Source organism: Patiria miniata, unplaced genomic scaffold, assembly GCF_015706575.1.
Source record: "Patiria miniata isolate m_02_andy unplaced genomic scaffold, ASM1570657v1 HiC_scaffold_1, whole genome shotgun sequence".
NCBI classification, from domain to species: Eukaryota; Metazoa; Echinodermata; class Asteroidea; order Valvatida; family Asterinidae; genus Patiria; species Patiria miniata.
The window spans coordinates 36,698,255-36,715,930 of record NW_024037047.1 but is presented as its reverse complement, the minus strand read 5'-3'; the positions used below and the strand labels follow the sequence as shown (position 1 = coordinate 36,715,930).

Here is a 17,676-nt window from a genome sequence, read left to right as displayed (position 1 = left end):
CAAAATTGGCTGTTAAGCATTGCTATGAAATTGGGCCCTGGTGAGACAGATTGATACGTAAGCTTCCTTGTTTTTAAAGTCGTTTTGAGCTCATGCACAAAAGTGCATCAGCTATCAATTTGGACTTTTCTGATAACAGACTGTGATATGTTTGGTGAATCTAAAATTGTTTATGATTGTTATAATTACTTGAAGCTTTCCTCAACCACAATGACTAAGTGTTTAGTGTCTTACCCTTTTGACTTTTGTATGGGTTTGAATTCAAGTTTGCAGATATGTAGATTGGGTTTTCAATCTCAGCCAGAACAACATGATTTTATGGAAGTCATTTCATTCAAGTGTTCCTACTATTTTCAAAACAAGGTGGTTCTTGAACCACGTGTCTCGCCTGTTTCTTTTTTCTTTTTTTGATAGATGACCTATGACCTTGGTTTGTGATCTTTCTCATAAGAAGGAACATTCTCATATGAAGGTTGGCCCATGTCACATATATGATCCCAAGTTTGGTGCCAATTGCAATGGACTTATAAACTGCTTAAATCAGACCAATTTTACATTTTCTGCCTAGTTTAAAATTTGACCTCAGATGACCTTTGACCTTAGTATGTGACCTTTGACATCATGATTATATAAAAGTTCCCATGTTGCATCTATGAATCAAGTTTGGTTCCAATTTGACTTCATCTTTTCAAATGAGACCAATTTGACATTTTCAGCCTATTTTTACGAATTGACCTCAGATGCCCTTTGACCTTGATATGTGACCTTCAACATTATTATCATATGAAGGTTGCCATGTTGCATCTATGACTAAAGTTTGGTTACAATTGGACTTTAACTTTTCAAATTAGACCAATTATACATTTTCAGACTATTTTCAACTTGACCTCAGATGACTGTTGACCTCGGTATGTGACCTTTGACATCATGATCATATGAAGGTTGCCATGTTGCATCTATGACCAAGTTTGGTTCCAACTTGACTTCAACTTTTCAAATGAGACCAATTTTTTGAAACCTTAACCAAAATACCACATGCATGCATACGGATGCTATCACAGGAAGGACTTTCACTTTGCATTGCATATAATCCTAGATTTGATAAGCTGAGAATTAAAGTAAATTATCAATCATTCTAAAAGAAGAGCCAGTGTTATCTGCACTGTCTTCTGTCAAACTCCAAACCTGTCCTCGTGTACCCCTTCCGTCAAGGCCCCTAAACATTCTATTTTTATCTTGGGGTCTGACATGCATGTTAAATAAGTATTTGCATTTCCCGTGGCTTTTAAAAGATACTGAAATGGCTCATTCACACTCAACTTACCCAACATCTAGTGGGAATTTGGAGAAGAGAATCTCAGCCACAATCGGGAAGCTAGTGTGTAGAACATCAGCATGCAGTTGTATCCCACCAAACAGGAAGTTTCCAACATTTACAGAAACACCACCCTTTACATATGCACCCACCATAGGTGTTATGCCACCCTACAAAGATATCCAACATTTCAAATTAACTCCTGTGTCAAAGTAAAACGGTTCCTGTACATCATTGAAGCAATTAGACAGAACTTGTTACTATACTCCTCGCATGCTTGCACACGCTACACACTGACCACAGTTTTGGGTCAGTAATAATGTAGGCTGTATAAAGGCAGGGTTTGACTTGAGCGATAGCCCACTAGCCAAATGCTAGTCAAAACAACGGCGGGCTAGTCTGGCTGGGGGGTCAACAATACTTGGGCTACATCAAAGATAAAAGGACAGGGAGAAATACAATGTACAGCATTAAATTGTATTAATTTGTGTCTGATTGTATTAACTGTTTAGGGTAAAATTATTAGATCTGTTTATTATAAACACTGACAAGATTGCCTCAGGATTCACATTTCACATGTATGCACACTGTTGTTTATGAGACACTCTATAATAGAAAAGCATGTGGGCTAGTGAAATTGCCCGCAGTCTGTTTCAGTAGCCCAGTTGGCTACCTGAAAAGCACAAAAATATACCCCTATAAGACACCATAAGGTGGCTGGTTAAATATACAAATGTGAAGTGAATTTGACTTTAATGACAAATTTCCATAAGTTGAAATGTGTTCAACTTTTGCTAATAACATTCAACGCTTACCATGAAGACACGTTTCATATCCATGTTTGCTTTTATGCCAAGTATGAGCCACCCCTCAACTTCTTTGGTAACATAGGACAGGAAACAAATGACCACCAAAATTCATGCTTAGCAGTGTACATGGTGTAGGGGTTATTGTTTGCCAATTATTATCAAGCTATTTTTGCCCAAAATTTAGGGGAATAAAGGAAAAGTATATACATGTTACTATGTTATTTAGTATTTGAAAAGACCCCTCAAGTTTGACCCCCCCCCCCCCCAAAAGTTCTACTGATAATTACATGCCATTTGGGGGTTAATTTTACTAATATAAGAGTTTACACAAAGCACTCTAGTGTCCTACTCATAGTGCCCCGTGCTCTTCCTCTTTTCTCGAGCACTTAGTCGGAGCACCCATGTTTTACTAATAGTGGGGTAGGAGGGATGCTCTACGGGTAAGTATTTGTTCGTAGACCCCATCAACGCTTCTGTCGGGGGGGGGGGGGGGGTGTCTACTTCACTCAACTTACCTGTAGAGCAATCTACTTATGCATAGACTATAGCACCATGTATAGGCGGTGGGCAATGCGAGATGCTACTGTATAATTACAGGGGCACATGACATGAGGCATAACCCCGGATGGGCCCCACTGTTCCACATGTTGGTTGATATTGAACGAGCCCAGAAGGCCTGCATGTTAAGTAACTTAACCACGCAGTAGTCTCAACATGTTAACCGAGGCACGGGCCCGTTAGGGGGAATGCGTCATACTGAACATAATACATATCCACCCTATATGTAAAAAGTTCAATAAGAAAACAGAGTAAGGAGACACACCTATTTTATGGTGGTCACCGGCTGGAGAGCGTTCTGTGGATGTGATGAGGTTCGGCTAGCCGCCTTCAGCCTGCTCTCAAGTAACACTCAGTGAAGGTGTTGGGAGTCTTCCAGTATGCCACTTACGTGATGTCTCCTATTGAGACACCCCTAAAGAAGGCCTATGAGGTGGAAGCTGCCCTGATATCCTATGCAAAGACTGATCCAATGGTCTCTGCCATTGACGTGTCCATCACAGACTTGATGGTCATAACTAGCTAGCAGGCGATCGTGTCATGGGAAGCTGGCCGGTATGGCAGCGTTGTCCTGACAAAAAGCTGCAAATGATCAGTTAAAAATGTCTTTGGGCGGTAGATGTACCACTGCAGGGCTCTGACTGGACACCAAAATTTGTCATCGAGGACGGAGAAGAAAGATTTTATATCTGGCACAAAGATGTCAGGAGGCGAAAAGGACTCCGACTGGTTCTTTGTCAAAAACCCTGTCTTCAGGTCTTAGGGATCAGATGGCGGCACCCCCAGTTCCCACAGGATGCGGCCCCTCTCTATTGCAGGCTCGGATCCGGGGGGGGGGGGGGGGGGGGGGGTCCCCCTGCTCTGACCCCCCAAAAATAAAAAATAACAATAATAGTAAAAATACAAAAAATGACATTCTGCAGGGGTTGTTATTTGTATATGGTGACCATTATGAGTGGAAAACTGGCTAGAAAGTATAGTCTAAATAAGATTGTACGTGATGTTAAGCCCAAATACAGTGTAATGTGATACCCCAAAGTCATTATCTGTGCCCTGTTGCTTCCTTTGTGTGTGAAGTCATATACTCACTTTGCGGTTAGATTTGGGCAGGGGTGTGGCTTCCTGGGCGAGCTGGTTCGTCGGCATAATCAAAGCATTTCTGTGTGCGTGTGTTTTTTTACCATGGGCCCCAGATTCTTGTCTTAGGTTTCTTGTCAACTGTTGCGACATAGATACACTCTATAAAATCTGCAAAATACGGCCACTTTTGATCGTAAATTTTTGGTCGGGTGTTTTTTAATCACGATACTGTAGAGCTTAACGTTGTGCCCTGTTGACGTTAGGCACTTAGAGTGCAATAGAACAGCCACTAATCTTTGTAGCCTCTTATCAGTTATGGAACCGAAACGAAAACAACAAGGTTCCATTCTCAACTTCAAAGAAGGCAAAAAAACGCTGACAAAACAAAAAAAGACATGCCCGTGGAAGTGGGTGAACAATCTGCAACCAGAGATAAAGGACCAGTCAGTCAGCCTGTTGAGGTGGGCGAATCATCTTCTACCAGAAATGTTGGAAAATTCAGCGAGGACGGATCAAACAGTTCTTCTTCGTGAGGGAAGGTTGATGATGCTGGCAACGTGAAAAGGGTAGGGATCCAGGACGCAGATAAAATCAAATTCCTTCAGGACCATTTCCACCCTGACAAGGACTTTGTTTTTCCCTCAAGAGTGATTAAGGGATGCAACCTGAAGTTCAAGCAGTCCTGGTTAGACCAATACAGATGGCTGGTGTACTCAAAGGCACAAAACGGGGGCTACTGTTACCCATGCTTCCTTTTTGCTCGTCGAAAGGGAGGGAGAGGATGCCAGTTCGGTGTGTTAGATATGAGAATTGACAGCCAGCTTAACAAACAAAAGCAACAACAGTTCGATAACAACAAGGAAGCGTTGACAAGCATAGTTGAATGCATGTTGTACCTTGGCCGTCAAGCCATCGCATTTCGTGGACATCGCGATGACAGCACTGCAGGTGCAAGCATGAACACGGGGAACCTGCAGGCGCTTGTTAAGTTTCGAGCCGAAACTGACTCGAATCTACGTCGTTTTCTTGATACGTGTCCAGCGAATGCTCGCTACACTTCAAAAACTATACAGAATGAGCTGTTGCTCATAATTGGCGACATCATTCGCAAATCAATTACCGGACAAACAAATGACAACCAGTGTCCTTTCTACAGTATCATTGCGGATGAACTAACGGATGACATTGCAAATCGACACATCCTTTCACTTTGCAATTGTTACCTGGACTATGACAACGAGGAACACATGAAAATAAAGGAAGGACTAATCGACTTCAAGTACATAAGTCGTGGTACTGCGTGTCACCTGGTGGAAGCGATAAAGACGCAGCTCACTGAGTGTGCACTAGATCCTTTGAAAGTACGTGGACAGGCTTACGACACGACAGCGACAATGTCGACGGACCGGAATGGTTTGCAAGGCCTGTTTCGCAGAGAGGTTCCTAATGCGCTATACACCCCATGCAACAGTCACAAGTTAAACCTGGTAATTGCAAGCGCCTCCGAGCTACCTCAGATTCGAAATTGCATCAGTGCTATCAACAAAGCGTATCTCTTCCTTAGTGCCTCCCACAAATGGCAAGCTCTCTTTGAGAGAGTTATTGACATCTAAGTCACTAGAGAAAACAAGGAAAAAGAGTCAGAGAAACACCAAAAACAACACAAGTTAAAAGGCTTGTGTAAAACAAGATAGGTCGAGAGATTTGATGCAATTGGAAACTTCTTAGATTTTTCAACCACAACTGTGACCACCTGTGACATCATTCTCCATCCTCATCTTTATGATGACGACGAGGAAATCTGCGCTTTGATTAGCGAAAACTGGTCTTGAGGCGCCATCACCAAATCCCGGGCGCAAGGCATCTTGGCAAGCTTTAAGGACTTTGGAACAGTTGTGTGCCTCGTCACGCTCAAAAACGTTCTCCAGCCACTGCGAGAAATCACAACAAAACTTCAGAAGAAAGACTTAGACATCTACAAGGCCTACAATTCAATAGATGGTGTAGTTTCTGACATGAAAACACTCCGCCAAGACATCGACACCAGATTTGATCTATGGTACGCAGAAATACAGGAGATCGCTCAGGCACTCGACGTGGACGAACGCGTGCCAAGAGCAAAAGGATCCAACATTCACCGAGCGACCCATCCAGCTGACAGTCCCAAGGAATATTTCAAGCGGGCGTTGGTGATGCCATTCACGGATGATGTGCTCACACAACAGGGTGATCGCTTCCCCTCGAACAGTACATCAGTCATCTCGGCCCTGACAAGCCTCATCCCCAGTGTACTCATAAAGAAGCCGCTCAAAGCCATACCAGAACTTGTTGCAGAGCTCATCGCTTATGAGCATGACATCCCACGCTTTAGCAGCTTGTCAACCGAGCTTCAAATTTGGCACGGTCGATGGCTGAACAGTCAACCAACAAGCATTCCTGACTCACTGATAGAGGCTCTGAACTCTTGCGCATGAGACCTGTTCCCAAATCTGCATGTGTTGCTCCAGATTGCATGTCTCATCCCGGTAACAAGTTGTGAAGCTGAGAGGTCGTTTTCTGTGGTCCGACGTCACAAAACTGTGCTACGTTCAACAATGTGAGAGGAGCGATTGTCAGCATTAGTTCTCATGAACATCAACTACAATCTCAGAATTGACCCCCAAGATGTGATTGAGAGGTTCATCAAGAAATGCCCAAGGCAGCTGTTCTCGCAGATATACGAGAAATAAGTCTTCTCCCTATCATCATACAAAAGGTAAGTGCTTAAAGGTAAGTGCATCAGTAACAATTTCCTGCACTACCTATGTTTCTGCAAACAATCGGACATTAAAACAAATTTGACGGGCCTGACCCCCCCCCCCCCCCCCCCCCGCCAAAAATCCTGGGTCTGCCCCTGTAATGTATAGTTTGTTACGTCATCGGGATGTAGATACTGCTAACAAGAAGGCAACCTTAATGGGCAATTGCAACAAATTGACTTGCCCATTGGTTCAAATGGGGACCTTGATAGCATGGACAGCAACTGAAGAGGTCCCATGTAGGCACCAGCCTATGCATTGGGGGGCATGGAACAAAACATCCCCCTGAAGCTGGCCGAGAGCTTGACTCTGTCCAGGAAGCCGCTATGAATAGCTGTTATGGCAGAACGGTAATTTTTAATTGCGGCCGTAGTCAGGTTACTTTCGCATAATTTTTATATATACCAGGAAATCTGCAACCTCCCCTACAAAAGTATTGTTGGATGTAGAGATCGGCTTCTATACCACTTCTAAAAATGGCATAGTCGTAAGTTTTCTGGTTGATGCTCTTCAACTGCAAGCTGCAATGGCCATAGCTCATTGAGAAAGGCCTACCGTGCAGAGGGGGTGCGTGACAGCACCCAGCTTGTCAGGTGAAATTCCTGCGGAGCCGGGTGAAGAAAACCCGAGCTGGGCTGCAATAGAATGTCCGCTTTCTGCAGAAGTATCACTGGTCAGTGAACCAAGAGCTTGGTCAGCCTTGTGAACCACGGTTGGTGGGGCCAAAACGGAGCGATGAGGAGGACCTTGCAGTCCTTCTGCTCCAGCTTGGTGAGTACCCGAGGGACGAGGGAGAACTGGGGAAAGGCATAGGCAAGAAGGCCGTCCCTCCATAGTGCATCCGCATGCCACGCGTATGGGTCAGGGACCCTTACGCAGTAGACTGGTAATTGGTGATTGCTCTGAGATGCAAAAAGATCCACATGTGGTTGGTCGATCAGTAGGAAGAGTGATTTAGCGAACTGCGGGCGCAACATCCACTCTGTCAGGAGGATCCACCCCCTGGAGAGTGCATCGGCAGTGACGTTCTTTTTGCCCAGGAGGTAGATTTTTTTCTGCATTCACAGATTTGCTACTGCTGTGGTGAACAATCGCACAAAGCAAATGATCCAAACTGCAAAACCAAGTACGTGCTCTAAATGTAAAGAAATAGGGTCTGGACAGTGATTTCAAAGTACAAGCAATCCAGTTCATGGAGTATTCACCAATGATAATCCTGTTGCACCTCATCCAGACTATCAAGACTCCAACGTCTTTACCATTCAGCACATGTCCCATGCTTATGGTATCAAATGCTCCGTGATCGTTGGCTAATCCATACAACTCGCGATGACTGTTGATACTGGCGCTGCCGTGTCAATAATTCCTGCATCCACATTCGGAAAGTTCTTCGCGTGCAAGACATTGCAACCTACAACAGCTAAACTAACTACTTACCTTCACGAACCGATTACAGTACTGGGTACATTCCACACCACTGTTCGTCTTGTGAGTAATCCTGAGCGTTGTGTTCCTCTGCACATTTTCGTCATACAGTCTGGCATCGCTATCATGGGAATAGAATTGATCCGACGCCTGGATATTACAATCACAGGTGGTAAGGTCATGCTCGTGAATGACAACTCGCAACCTCCATCGTCGATTCCTCCATCTTCGACTGCAACTACACCATCCGACCAAACTCCAACGGATAAACAACACCCTGAGCTTTTCAATGAGAAAGTTGGACTTGCAAAAAACTATGTGCACAAAGTCAAAGTACGCCCATCTGTCCCTCCAATGCAGCAGAAACTCCGCAATCTGCCATTCGCAATACACGACGAAGTGGCAAATGAACTGAAATGTCTTAAAGACGCTGACATCATCAGCGTACAAAGCCAGTGAATGGGTGTCACCACTGGTGGTCGCTTACAAGAAATCCGGAAAGGTGAGATTTTGTGTGTGTGGATCTCCGCGATGTCAAAAAAGCGGTCATTGTTGATAAGTATCCACTTCCAAACATTCAAGAAGTACTAGGGGAACTCCATGGAGCCAGTGGGTTCAGCTCCCTTGACATGAATTCTGCATACCATCAACTACTACTACATAAAGACTTGCATGATCTCACAGCCTTCATTACATATGTTGGTTAGTTCCACTTCAAGCGAATCTGTTTTGGATAAGCATCTGCACCGTCTGCTTTCAAAAAAACTCATGTCGTGTGCTCTAAGTGGTCTTGCTGGAGTACAATGTTACCTTGACGACGTTGTCTTCTTCGGTCGCGATAAAAAGGGCCATGATGCAAATCTCTATGCAGTGCTAAAACGCCTTACAGAACTAAGTGTCACGCTGAACTATGACAAATGCCACTTCAATTTTTCAAAACTCTGCTTCCTGAGCCAAACCGTTTCATCTGAAGGCCTTACTTCAGATCCTGCACGTGTAGAGGCACTACTAAATGCTGCATAACCTACTGATCCATCTAGACTCTGATCCTTCATGGGACTTGCGTCGTATTACATCAGATTTGTGCCAAATTACGCAACCATGGTTGAACCACTCCGTGCAGTCCTTCACAAGGACACTCAGTTCATTTGGTCTGAGGATGCTCAATTGTGCTTCGAGTTACTCAAACAGCACATCTCCAATGCTACTACACTTGCGCTGTTTGACACCAATCTTCCTACCATCGTATCTATCTATATATATATAGTTCGTCCTTCGAAATTCGAAGATGACAGCCAACATCTCCATACTAGTTGGTGTTGTGTGTTCGCAGATGGCTAATAAGTCCAATTCTAGCCAGGAAGCTACGGTCCTACACTGGACACACTAGGTTGGGGGTGGGGGTGGACACGTAGGGAAGCATCTAGCTGACGAGATTTTCGTTGCTGTCGTTTCAGCTCAGCCTCCCTGATGCGACGGGCTTCGAAGCTTGATGCACCTTTGTGTGATAATCTTCTCCATGCCGTTCGATCATGGGCATGTTCTTCCCAGCTACTCACATTGAAGTTGCATTGCTTCATGGTTGCTTTAAGGCAATCCTTGTATCTCTTGAATTGACCACCAGCCGATCTTTTGCCTGTTGTTAGTTCACCGTAGAAGATCTTTTTGGGGAGTCGATTATCAAGCATCCGTACTACATGACCTGACCAGCGAAGTTGAGCTCTCATGATCAAAGCACCTACACTGGGCAATTCCGCTCGCTTGAGGACTTCAGTGTCTGGGACCTTGTCTTGCCATCTGATGCGCAAGATCTTACGCATGCAGGAAAGGTGGAAGTGGTTCAGCTTTCTGATGTGGCGGTTGTAGGTTGTCCAAGTTTCACAGGCATACAGCAGGGAAGTCAGGACTGCAGCTTGATACACACACAGCTTTGTTTTCAAGCTTATGCCTCTCCTATTCCACAGACCCTCACGAAATCTTCCGAAAGCTGAGCTGCCTTTGGATATACGATTTGTGATTTCTTGGTCTATGTGGACCTCTCTTGACAGGGTGCTGCCCAAGTATGTAAACTTGTCAACAGAATGAAGGACGTGACCTCCAATGGTGATAACGGATGGAACATATGGCTTACTTGGAGCAGGTTGATAAATCACTTCTGTCTTTTTCAGATTGATTGAAAGTCCAAAGCGTGAGCAAGCTGTTGCGAAGCAGTCCATGATGAGTTGTAAGTCTTTCTGGGTGTGGGCGACAAGAGCACAGTCATCAGCATATAGGAGTTCACGAACTAATTCATCGAATACCTTTGATTTTGCGTGAAGTCTTCTCAGATTGAAGAGTTTACCATCATTCCTGAATCTCATCTTCACGCCGATGTTGATGTCATGGAAAGCATCAAGGAGCATGCTAGCAAACACGACACTGAAGAGCGTTGGTGCAAGGACACAGCCTTGTTTAACTCCATTTGATACTGGAAAGGGTTTTGAAGACTCCCCATCGTCCCTTACTCGCGCCATCATACCATCATGAAACTGCTTAACCATCTCGATATACTTTTCAGGGCAGCCAATTTTGGACAGGAGTTTCCAGAGTCCTTTTCTACAGACGGTGTCGAATGCCTTTGTCAAGTCGCAAAGACACAGTAGAGGTCGGTATTCTGCTCTCTGCATTTCTCTTGTAGCTGCTGGGCTGCAAAGATCATGTCACCTTTACCTCTTCCTTTTCTGAAACCACACTGGCTGTCGGGTAGAAATGTGTTGGCAATGTGTGTTGTGAAGCGATTAAGCATGATTCTGGCGAGGATCTTACCAGCAATGACCAGCAGGAAGATTCCTCTGTGGTTGTAACAAATGAAATGGTTGCCTTTCTTCTTATAAATGTGGACAATGGAGGCATCCTTGAACTCTTGGGGAAGCACTCCTTTGATCCACATCAGTTGGAATAGCTCTGTGAGGCGTTGCACGAACAAAGCATCTCCTGCTTTGTATATCTCGGCAGGAATTGAGTCGGAACCAGCTGCTTTACCCATGGATAGTACATCAATGGCTTCTTCAGTCTCGGAGGAAGTGGGCACTTCAGCTAGGGCTACATTGACAGTGCTCTGAGGCAGTTGATCTAATGCCTCAGTGCTGATGTTTGAGTCTCTGTTTAACAGATTTTCGAAGTGAGAAGCCCAACGGTCCATGATATGGTTCTTTTCTGTGATTAGTGTGGTTCCATCAGAGCTCATGACGGGGGGTGGAGCCACATGATCTTGGCCCATATAGCTCTGAGTCTGGCCTGCAGTGTCTTACGGATGCTCTGGAAGGCTGCTTTCTTCGATGCGGATTTTTCATCATTGATCATGGATAGGTGTAAGCGGTGTTTCTCTTCAAGAAGTTTCTTGATCTCCTCGTCATTTTCATCAAACCAATCTTGGTGTTTCCGAACAACAGGGCCCAAAGTTTCGAAAGCTGCTGTGTGGACTGCATCTTTGAAGCATTTCCAGTCCTTTTCAATGTCGCCTGAGACCAAGTCAGCAGAGATGAATTGCTGGTACATTGCGCTACACAGTTCACATTTTACAGCGGCGGTCTTTAATTTGGTAACGTTGAGCTTCTTTGGTGGCTTCTTGCCCTGAGGTCTCCTGAGTGGTTTGATGTTGAAGTTGAACTTCGCATGGATGAGTCGATGGTCAGTCGAGCAGTCAGCTCCTCTCATAGCCTTGGTGATTTTCACATCTGCAATGTCCCTCTTCATGATTATAATATAATCAATCAGGTGCCAATGTTTTGAACGGGGATGCATCCATGACGTTTTGTTTTTATTTTGCATTCCTGCAGTTGGTATGCTTGCTGTGTGAGTAAGTTGTCGACATTTCGTTTTGATGATCACTCACGGTAGAAAGATCGTCCTGGAGGATGTGTCTGTGTGTGGGGGGGGGGGGGGGGAAGCGGTGGAGATGTTACGCCACCTGCGCATGACTTTGATTTAAGTGAAGAAGATTTGCGCTGAGTCAACCTCACTCTATTGGCTTCGCTGATCTGGGGCCAGAGGCAAGACAGAGTCGAGACGTCTGGAGATGGGTTCAGCTGTAGTGGATGGCCTGCAGTACCTTGTGCGCCCGTACCGATGACCTGAGCTCTCCACAAAGCTTCGCTGCTGTGCCATCTAAGCCGGTTGATGTAGCATATCTGCTGGGTCCGCCTTATCTGCCACAGTAGACTTCATGCACTAAGGTGTACTGAGAGAGAGATGGGCGTCTCTATTTCTCAGAAGAGTTCGTATCCAAGGTGAAATGTGCTACATGGTCCTTACTTCAGTGACGTCAACAGTGGAATACTGGTAGCGTATAGCTCAACGCACACAACTCCCAGCAAGATAGAACACGATACAGTTAGTTCAGCGCATGATATGTTGTCAGATTGTTCTATATGACGCTGCTGATGTACGCGCACGTATACAGCCGTTGCCCAAAAAGTTCAAAAGTTTCACCTTGTTTTGTCAAAAAACACTTCAAGAATCTCCTCAAGTCGTCACCAAACTTCCCTGTGCCGTCCATACGCCCACATCTTGGTGTTGTCGGATAAAGGTGAGCAAATATTGGCGGGAACAGAAATTTTGGGACGTCAGTTTACTCTTAGAACTGGTCATCAAGCTCTGACTACATTGCTGTCCACACGTGGCACTGGCCACAAACCAATGCGGATCGCCAGGTGGGCTGCTCGTCTGCTGAATTTCAACTGCAATCTTGAGAATTTCGTGCTGGTGCACACAATAGAGTTGGCTGACGCTCTATCTAGACTGCCACTGCCTACTACAGTGCACGCAACCGAACATACTGATGATGAAATCATCGTTCAGTGGATTTCAGCACTGCTTGTTGATGCTTCCGCTATCACAAAAACTGAACTCCAAAATGCTACAATGAAGGATACAGTCCTTACGTCCGTGTCAGAATACATCACATCCGGTTGGTCTGCTAAACAGCACATTAAAACTGAATTACAACCCTACTTCAACTTCCAGGATGAACTCTCAGTTGCTGATGACTGTATTAAGCAAGGTGACCGTTTTGTCATACCTACTGCTCTTCAGCCAAGCCTGATTACCATTGTGCACCAAGGACATCAGGGAATTGTACGCACCAAGCAACGACTTCGTGACTGCTAGGGTGGCCAGGTATGGACAAACAGATAGAACACCAAGTTCACCACTGTGCAGTTTGTCAAGTTAAAGACAAGACAGCATACATTCGCACTCCACCATTGCAACCAGTACCTCTTCCAAACTCATCCATGGCAAAAGCTTGCCATTGCCATTTGTGGTCCCTTGAGCATGGTCCCAAAAAATGCCAATTTGCAATTGTCTTGATGGACTACTACAGTAAGTGGCCAGAAGTTGCGTTTGCAGCTGATGCCACTTCACATTCCGTCTGCTCCATACTTGATTCTATTTTCGTGAGGGAAGGGTTGCCTAACGAGTTGATTTCTGACATTGGGAGCCAGTTCCTCTCCACCGCGTTTGAGTCATATTTGAGCTAGCAAGGAATTAAGCACATCCGCAGTTCACTTTACCATCCGCATTTTCAAACAAACACTCCAAATTGTAACTCGCGAACACCGACACTGACAACATACAGATCCACTGCTCATGCAACTACAGGTAAATCGTCAGTAGAACTCTTACACAGTCGCCGAATGACAACTACTCTGAACCCAAGGCCCCCCCCCCCCCCCGGGTGCGCCACTGCAATAGCGCCCTCTTGTGTCCTTCCTACCCATAGTGCCCCGTGGCATGCGTGCCTCCTGAGCATCCTCTTTTCTCCAGTGCTTAGTTAGAGCACTGCAACATCGCGGATAGTGGTGTACGTAGGAGGGAGGGATGCTCTACAGGTAAGTATTCTTTTGTAGACCCCATCCACACTTCTGTGGTGGGGGGAGTCTACATCACTCTACTTATCTATAGAGCCATTTACTTATGCATAGACTAGCACCGCAGTGTAGGCGAAGGGTCATGCGAGATGCTATTGTGCACTCACAGGGGCATGTGACATGAGACATGGGCCCTGTTTCTCCACTTGTAGGTGTACAAGCAAGCCCAGAGCCCAGGTCTGTATGTTCAAGACAATAACTATTCGGTAGTCTTTACATACCAACCGACACGCGGGTCCTGTGATGGGGAATTGCATCGTATTAAACCAGAGCCCACTGGTACATAATTGCAAGTGTACGGGGCACAAAATGATCATAAGAGGCAAATTAAGCATTATGACATAATGTCAAGGATTCAATGTCACATCGTGCGTGCGAACTGATCTAACGGTATCTGCCGTTGTTGCGTCCGCGGTCGACTTGATGGCCATAACTAGCCAACGGGTAATCCTGTCGCGCGGGGACATCCGGTATGACAAGGTTGTCGCTACAAATAGCTGCGGGCGCGAATGACTGAATTAAAGTGTCTTTGTGCGGTTAATGCACCACTAAAGGGTCCTGGCTGGACACAAAAATCTGTCACCATCAGGAACGGACAAGAAAGACTTGATACCCAGGACAAAATTGTCTGGAGGCGCAAAGGACTCCGACTGATTCTTAGTCGAAATCCCTGTTTTAGGGATTAGACGAACACCTCTGGTTCCCACCGGATGCGGTCCGTCCGAAATGCAGTTAGCTACGTCGTCTGAATGCAGCCACTGTTAAACTAGAACAGCGAAGCCGCCATGGCTCGCTGTCGAAGGCGGGAAGGGAGGCTGAAGGTACATGTAGGGTTGGGGATGGGCTTTTTAAATGCCAACATAAAAAGTCAACATATGTCCTAATAAATGCATGCGTACATCACTGCTTTATGGGGAAGTTTCCCATGGTTAGGGTAATTAGGACCCAATTGTGGAGCCTTTTTGCAGCCCCCACAGCGTCTTCTGCCCCATACACATGAAGGTGGGTGTAGGGGTTGGTTAGGAGGGGGTGTACATACACATGTATTTTGTAATACATGTGCATTACCATGGGAGAACATTTGTGTATAGTCCCCACAAATACGGAACAAGAATGGGTGTACATGTACATGTAGACACACCACCATCACCACATGCCCCAAACCATATCCCATTCCCGACGCGCCCCCTCACCCCCTACCCACACCCACCCAATCTGCCCCCTACCCATCCCCACTCCATCACCTACACATCCCCACCCCACCCAAAATTCCAACCTCTATTCCCCACCCAACAATAAGAAAAAGCTTATTGTGTTCTTTTTCAGAAACCGTGCCAGGTAATTGTATGCAACAGGGTTCACACGTGTGCCGTTCGAAGAAGTAAACCCGCACCCTAAAAAATCGGGAAAATGTGCCGTGACCTCCATAGGAAACGCGAAATTCTCACTGAGTTGCCCGTTTTTTAATGGAAAAGTGCACATAATTATTCGCCTTTAATCATGAAGAAATTATATTCATGTGAAAGAGGAAAATCTGTATTTTGTGATGCGATGCGAGGAAGTAAAGTTTAACCAACACATTTTCCACATATTAACAAAAGTTTGCTCAGAGCGCCTAGACATGAGCCAGTCTTCCCACGTAAACAGAGCTGCACTAGTGGCGAGTGAGCAAATGCTTCCTATATAGTTCTCCATATGTTAACATTTTTATCTGAACGTGGACGAACGGCCGGACGGACGGATGCCCGGTACCCCGGACGGACAGACGGACAAAAATTGGTATTACATAGGCTTGCATCTGCTTCGCAGCTTGCCAAAAAGAAAAGTTAATGGATAATTGCAACAAAGCTGAATTACACTTTGGTTCAAATGGGAGTTTCGATAACATGAATAATACAGAGGACCCATGATGGCACCAGCCTACACGTCAGGGGGCCTGAAACAAACTGACAAGTTGACTAGTTGGTTGAGAGTCCGACTCTCTGACACGGATGTTCTGTCTGGGAAGTCTCTGTGAATAGCCTCAATGGCCAAACGATAGTTCTTAATCACGGCTGTAGCGAGGTTACTCTCAAATAGGTATATCAAAAAGTCTGCAACCTCCCCTACAGAAGTATCGGGGGTGCAGAGATTTATTTCTTTGCCATTGTAAAAATGACTTAGTCTACTGTTGTAAATGTTTGTGGTGTTTTTTGTGTTCTCTGTGGTACTGTGGTACATGAAGTCTCAAATCGTGCATTCAGATTAGTACGTTAGCCTCTGTGAAGACTGAAGGAATAGTAGAACTATACAGGTGTAAACAAACATGTACTAACTAAAATCTGCAAAACAGGATTGAAAACAACAAAAACAGAAAGCGCGATTTTTAATCGGGTCTCCTAAAAACTTTTTCTCTACACCAGACAAAATGACCTAATTCCTGATGTTTGTCAATAACGCGTTGAATATAGTTTTCGTCTACAGAGGGCAATACATTTAATGGTTTTACAAGTTAGTCCGATTGTCTTAAAACTTGGTGGGTAGGTAGATACTGTTAAAAGTATGCAAAATCTGAAGTGACGTCATGATGAAGTCATCACCTAATTGTTTTGTTAATTCATCAAGTTTTTTATATATTGAAGAAAAGATGCGGAAAAGCCTATGTCCTGTTCATCGAACAGCCATAGCTGTAGTTTTCTTTTCAATTGTAATTTGGATCTAATGACAAGACCTTTGCAATAACTGACTGGGCATGTCAATTTTTTAATACTACCTGTGCTTTCATGGACACGAGGGCAACAGATACTGGTATCTTCATGTCAAAGAAACCTCCTGCTTCAATGGCTGAAACAAGAAGGAAAAAAAACATCAATAGTATGAGACAATTGTTAGCATTTCTACCATTAAATTCTATATGAATTTCATTCTTAAAATTTGTAAAAAGGCATTTTTTCATACACAGTAAACTCCGGCTAAACCGACATCATACAACTTGTCAAATCGCTGAAGTCGGCTGTCTGACTAAAGTCCCAATTGTCCGTAATGCATTTCTATTGAATTTTTTATTTCTAAGTTGGCTTTTATAAGTCGCCATTTCGCTCCAGTCGTCGTGTTACTCTCAGTCCCCTTTCCATAAAAAGCATTACAAAATCCTTTGTGTAAGTCGGTATTCGACAAATCATGCATTGGCATCGACTTCCTGTATTGCGGTTGGCAAAGTGTCGAGTGAGAAGTGGTTTCGCACGGCCCGTAATCGCTAGCACTGCGTGTATCGGTGTTGAAAAAGGGTGTCCTACTGCATACATCGCATATGCATCGTGAGCATATCAATACCAGTACCCCTCTAGGCTGTACGCATGCGCTCTGTCCACTTTGGGGGTCGTCTTATTGAATGACCAGTGCTGCAGTCAATGCGTGCGTGGTATATACCGGACCATGCACGCATTTAATTCGTTACTGTACACGTACATATGTATCGTGGTCTCCACGATACATATGTAATACCTCAAACGTGATGATACAATTCGAGGATTATTTTGCTGGATTCAATTCAAGCATTAAGGAGACTATCCAGGGTAAATCAAAGCCAATTAGTGCAATGAATCATGTGTGCAAAAGACGATGCATGTAAGCCGGCAAAATGACGACTTACAGATATCGGCATTTGCGTAAGTCGTCACAAATTCTCGGGTCCCGAGAGTGCCGACTTAGCCGGAGTTTACTGTACTATTAATTTTTGTTGAAGAGCCAGTCTGTATCAGCATATACAACAACACTTAGGGATCATGATGGCCAAAAAGAAA

General features: G+C 44.8%; 1 protein-coding gene across 1 annotated transcript in view; it reads right to left on the bottom strand.

The window, feature by feature from the left end:
- LOC119733278 overlaps nt 1-17,676 on the bottom strand; it is a 73,006-nt gene that overhangs the window by 26,203 nt on the left and 29,127 nt on the right. The window contains exons 18-19 of the mRNA XM_038206875.1: nt 16,647-16,717; nt 1,325-1,485 (exon numbers count right to left, since the gene is read on the bottom strand). Coding sequence (XP_038062803.1) covers nt 1,325-1,485; nt 16,647-16,717 — 232 coding nt within the window. The remainder of the gene's footprint in view (nt 1-1,324; nt 1,486-16,646; nt 16,718-17,676) is intronic.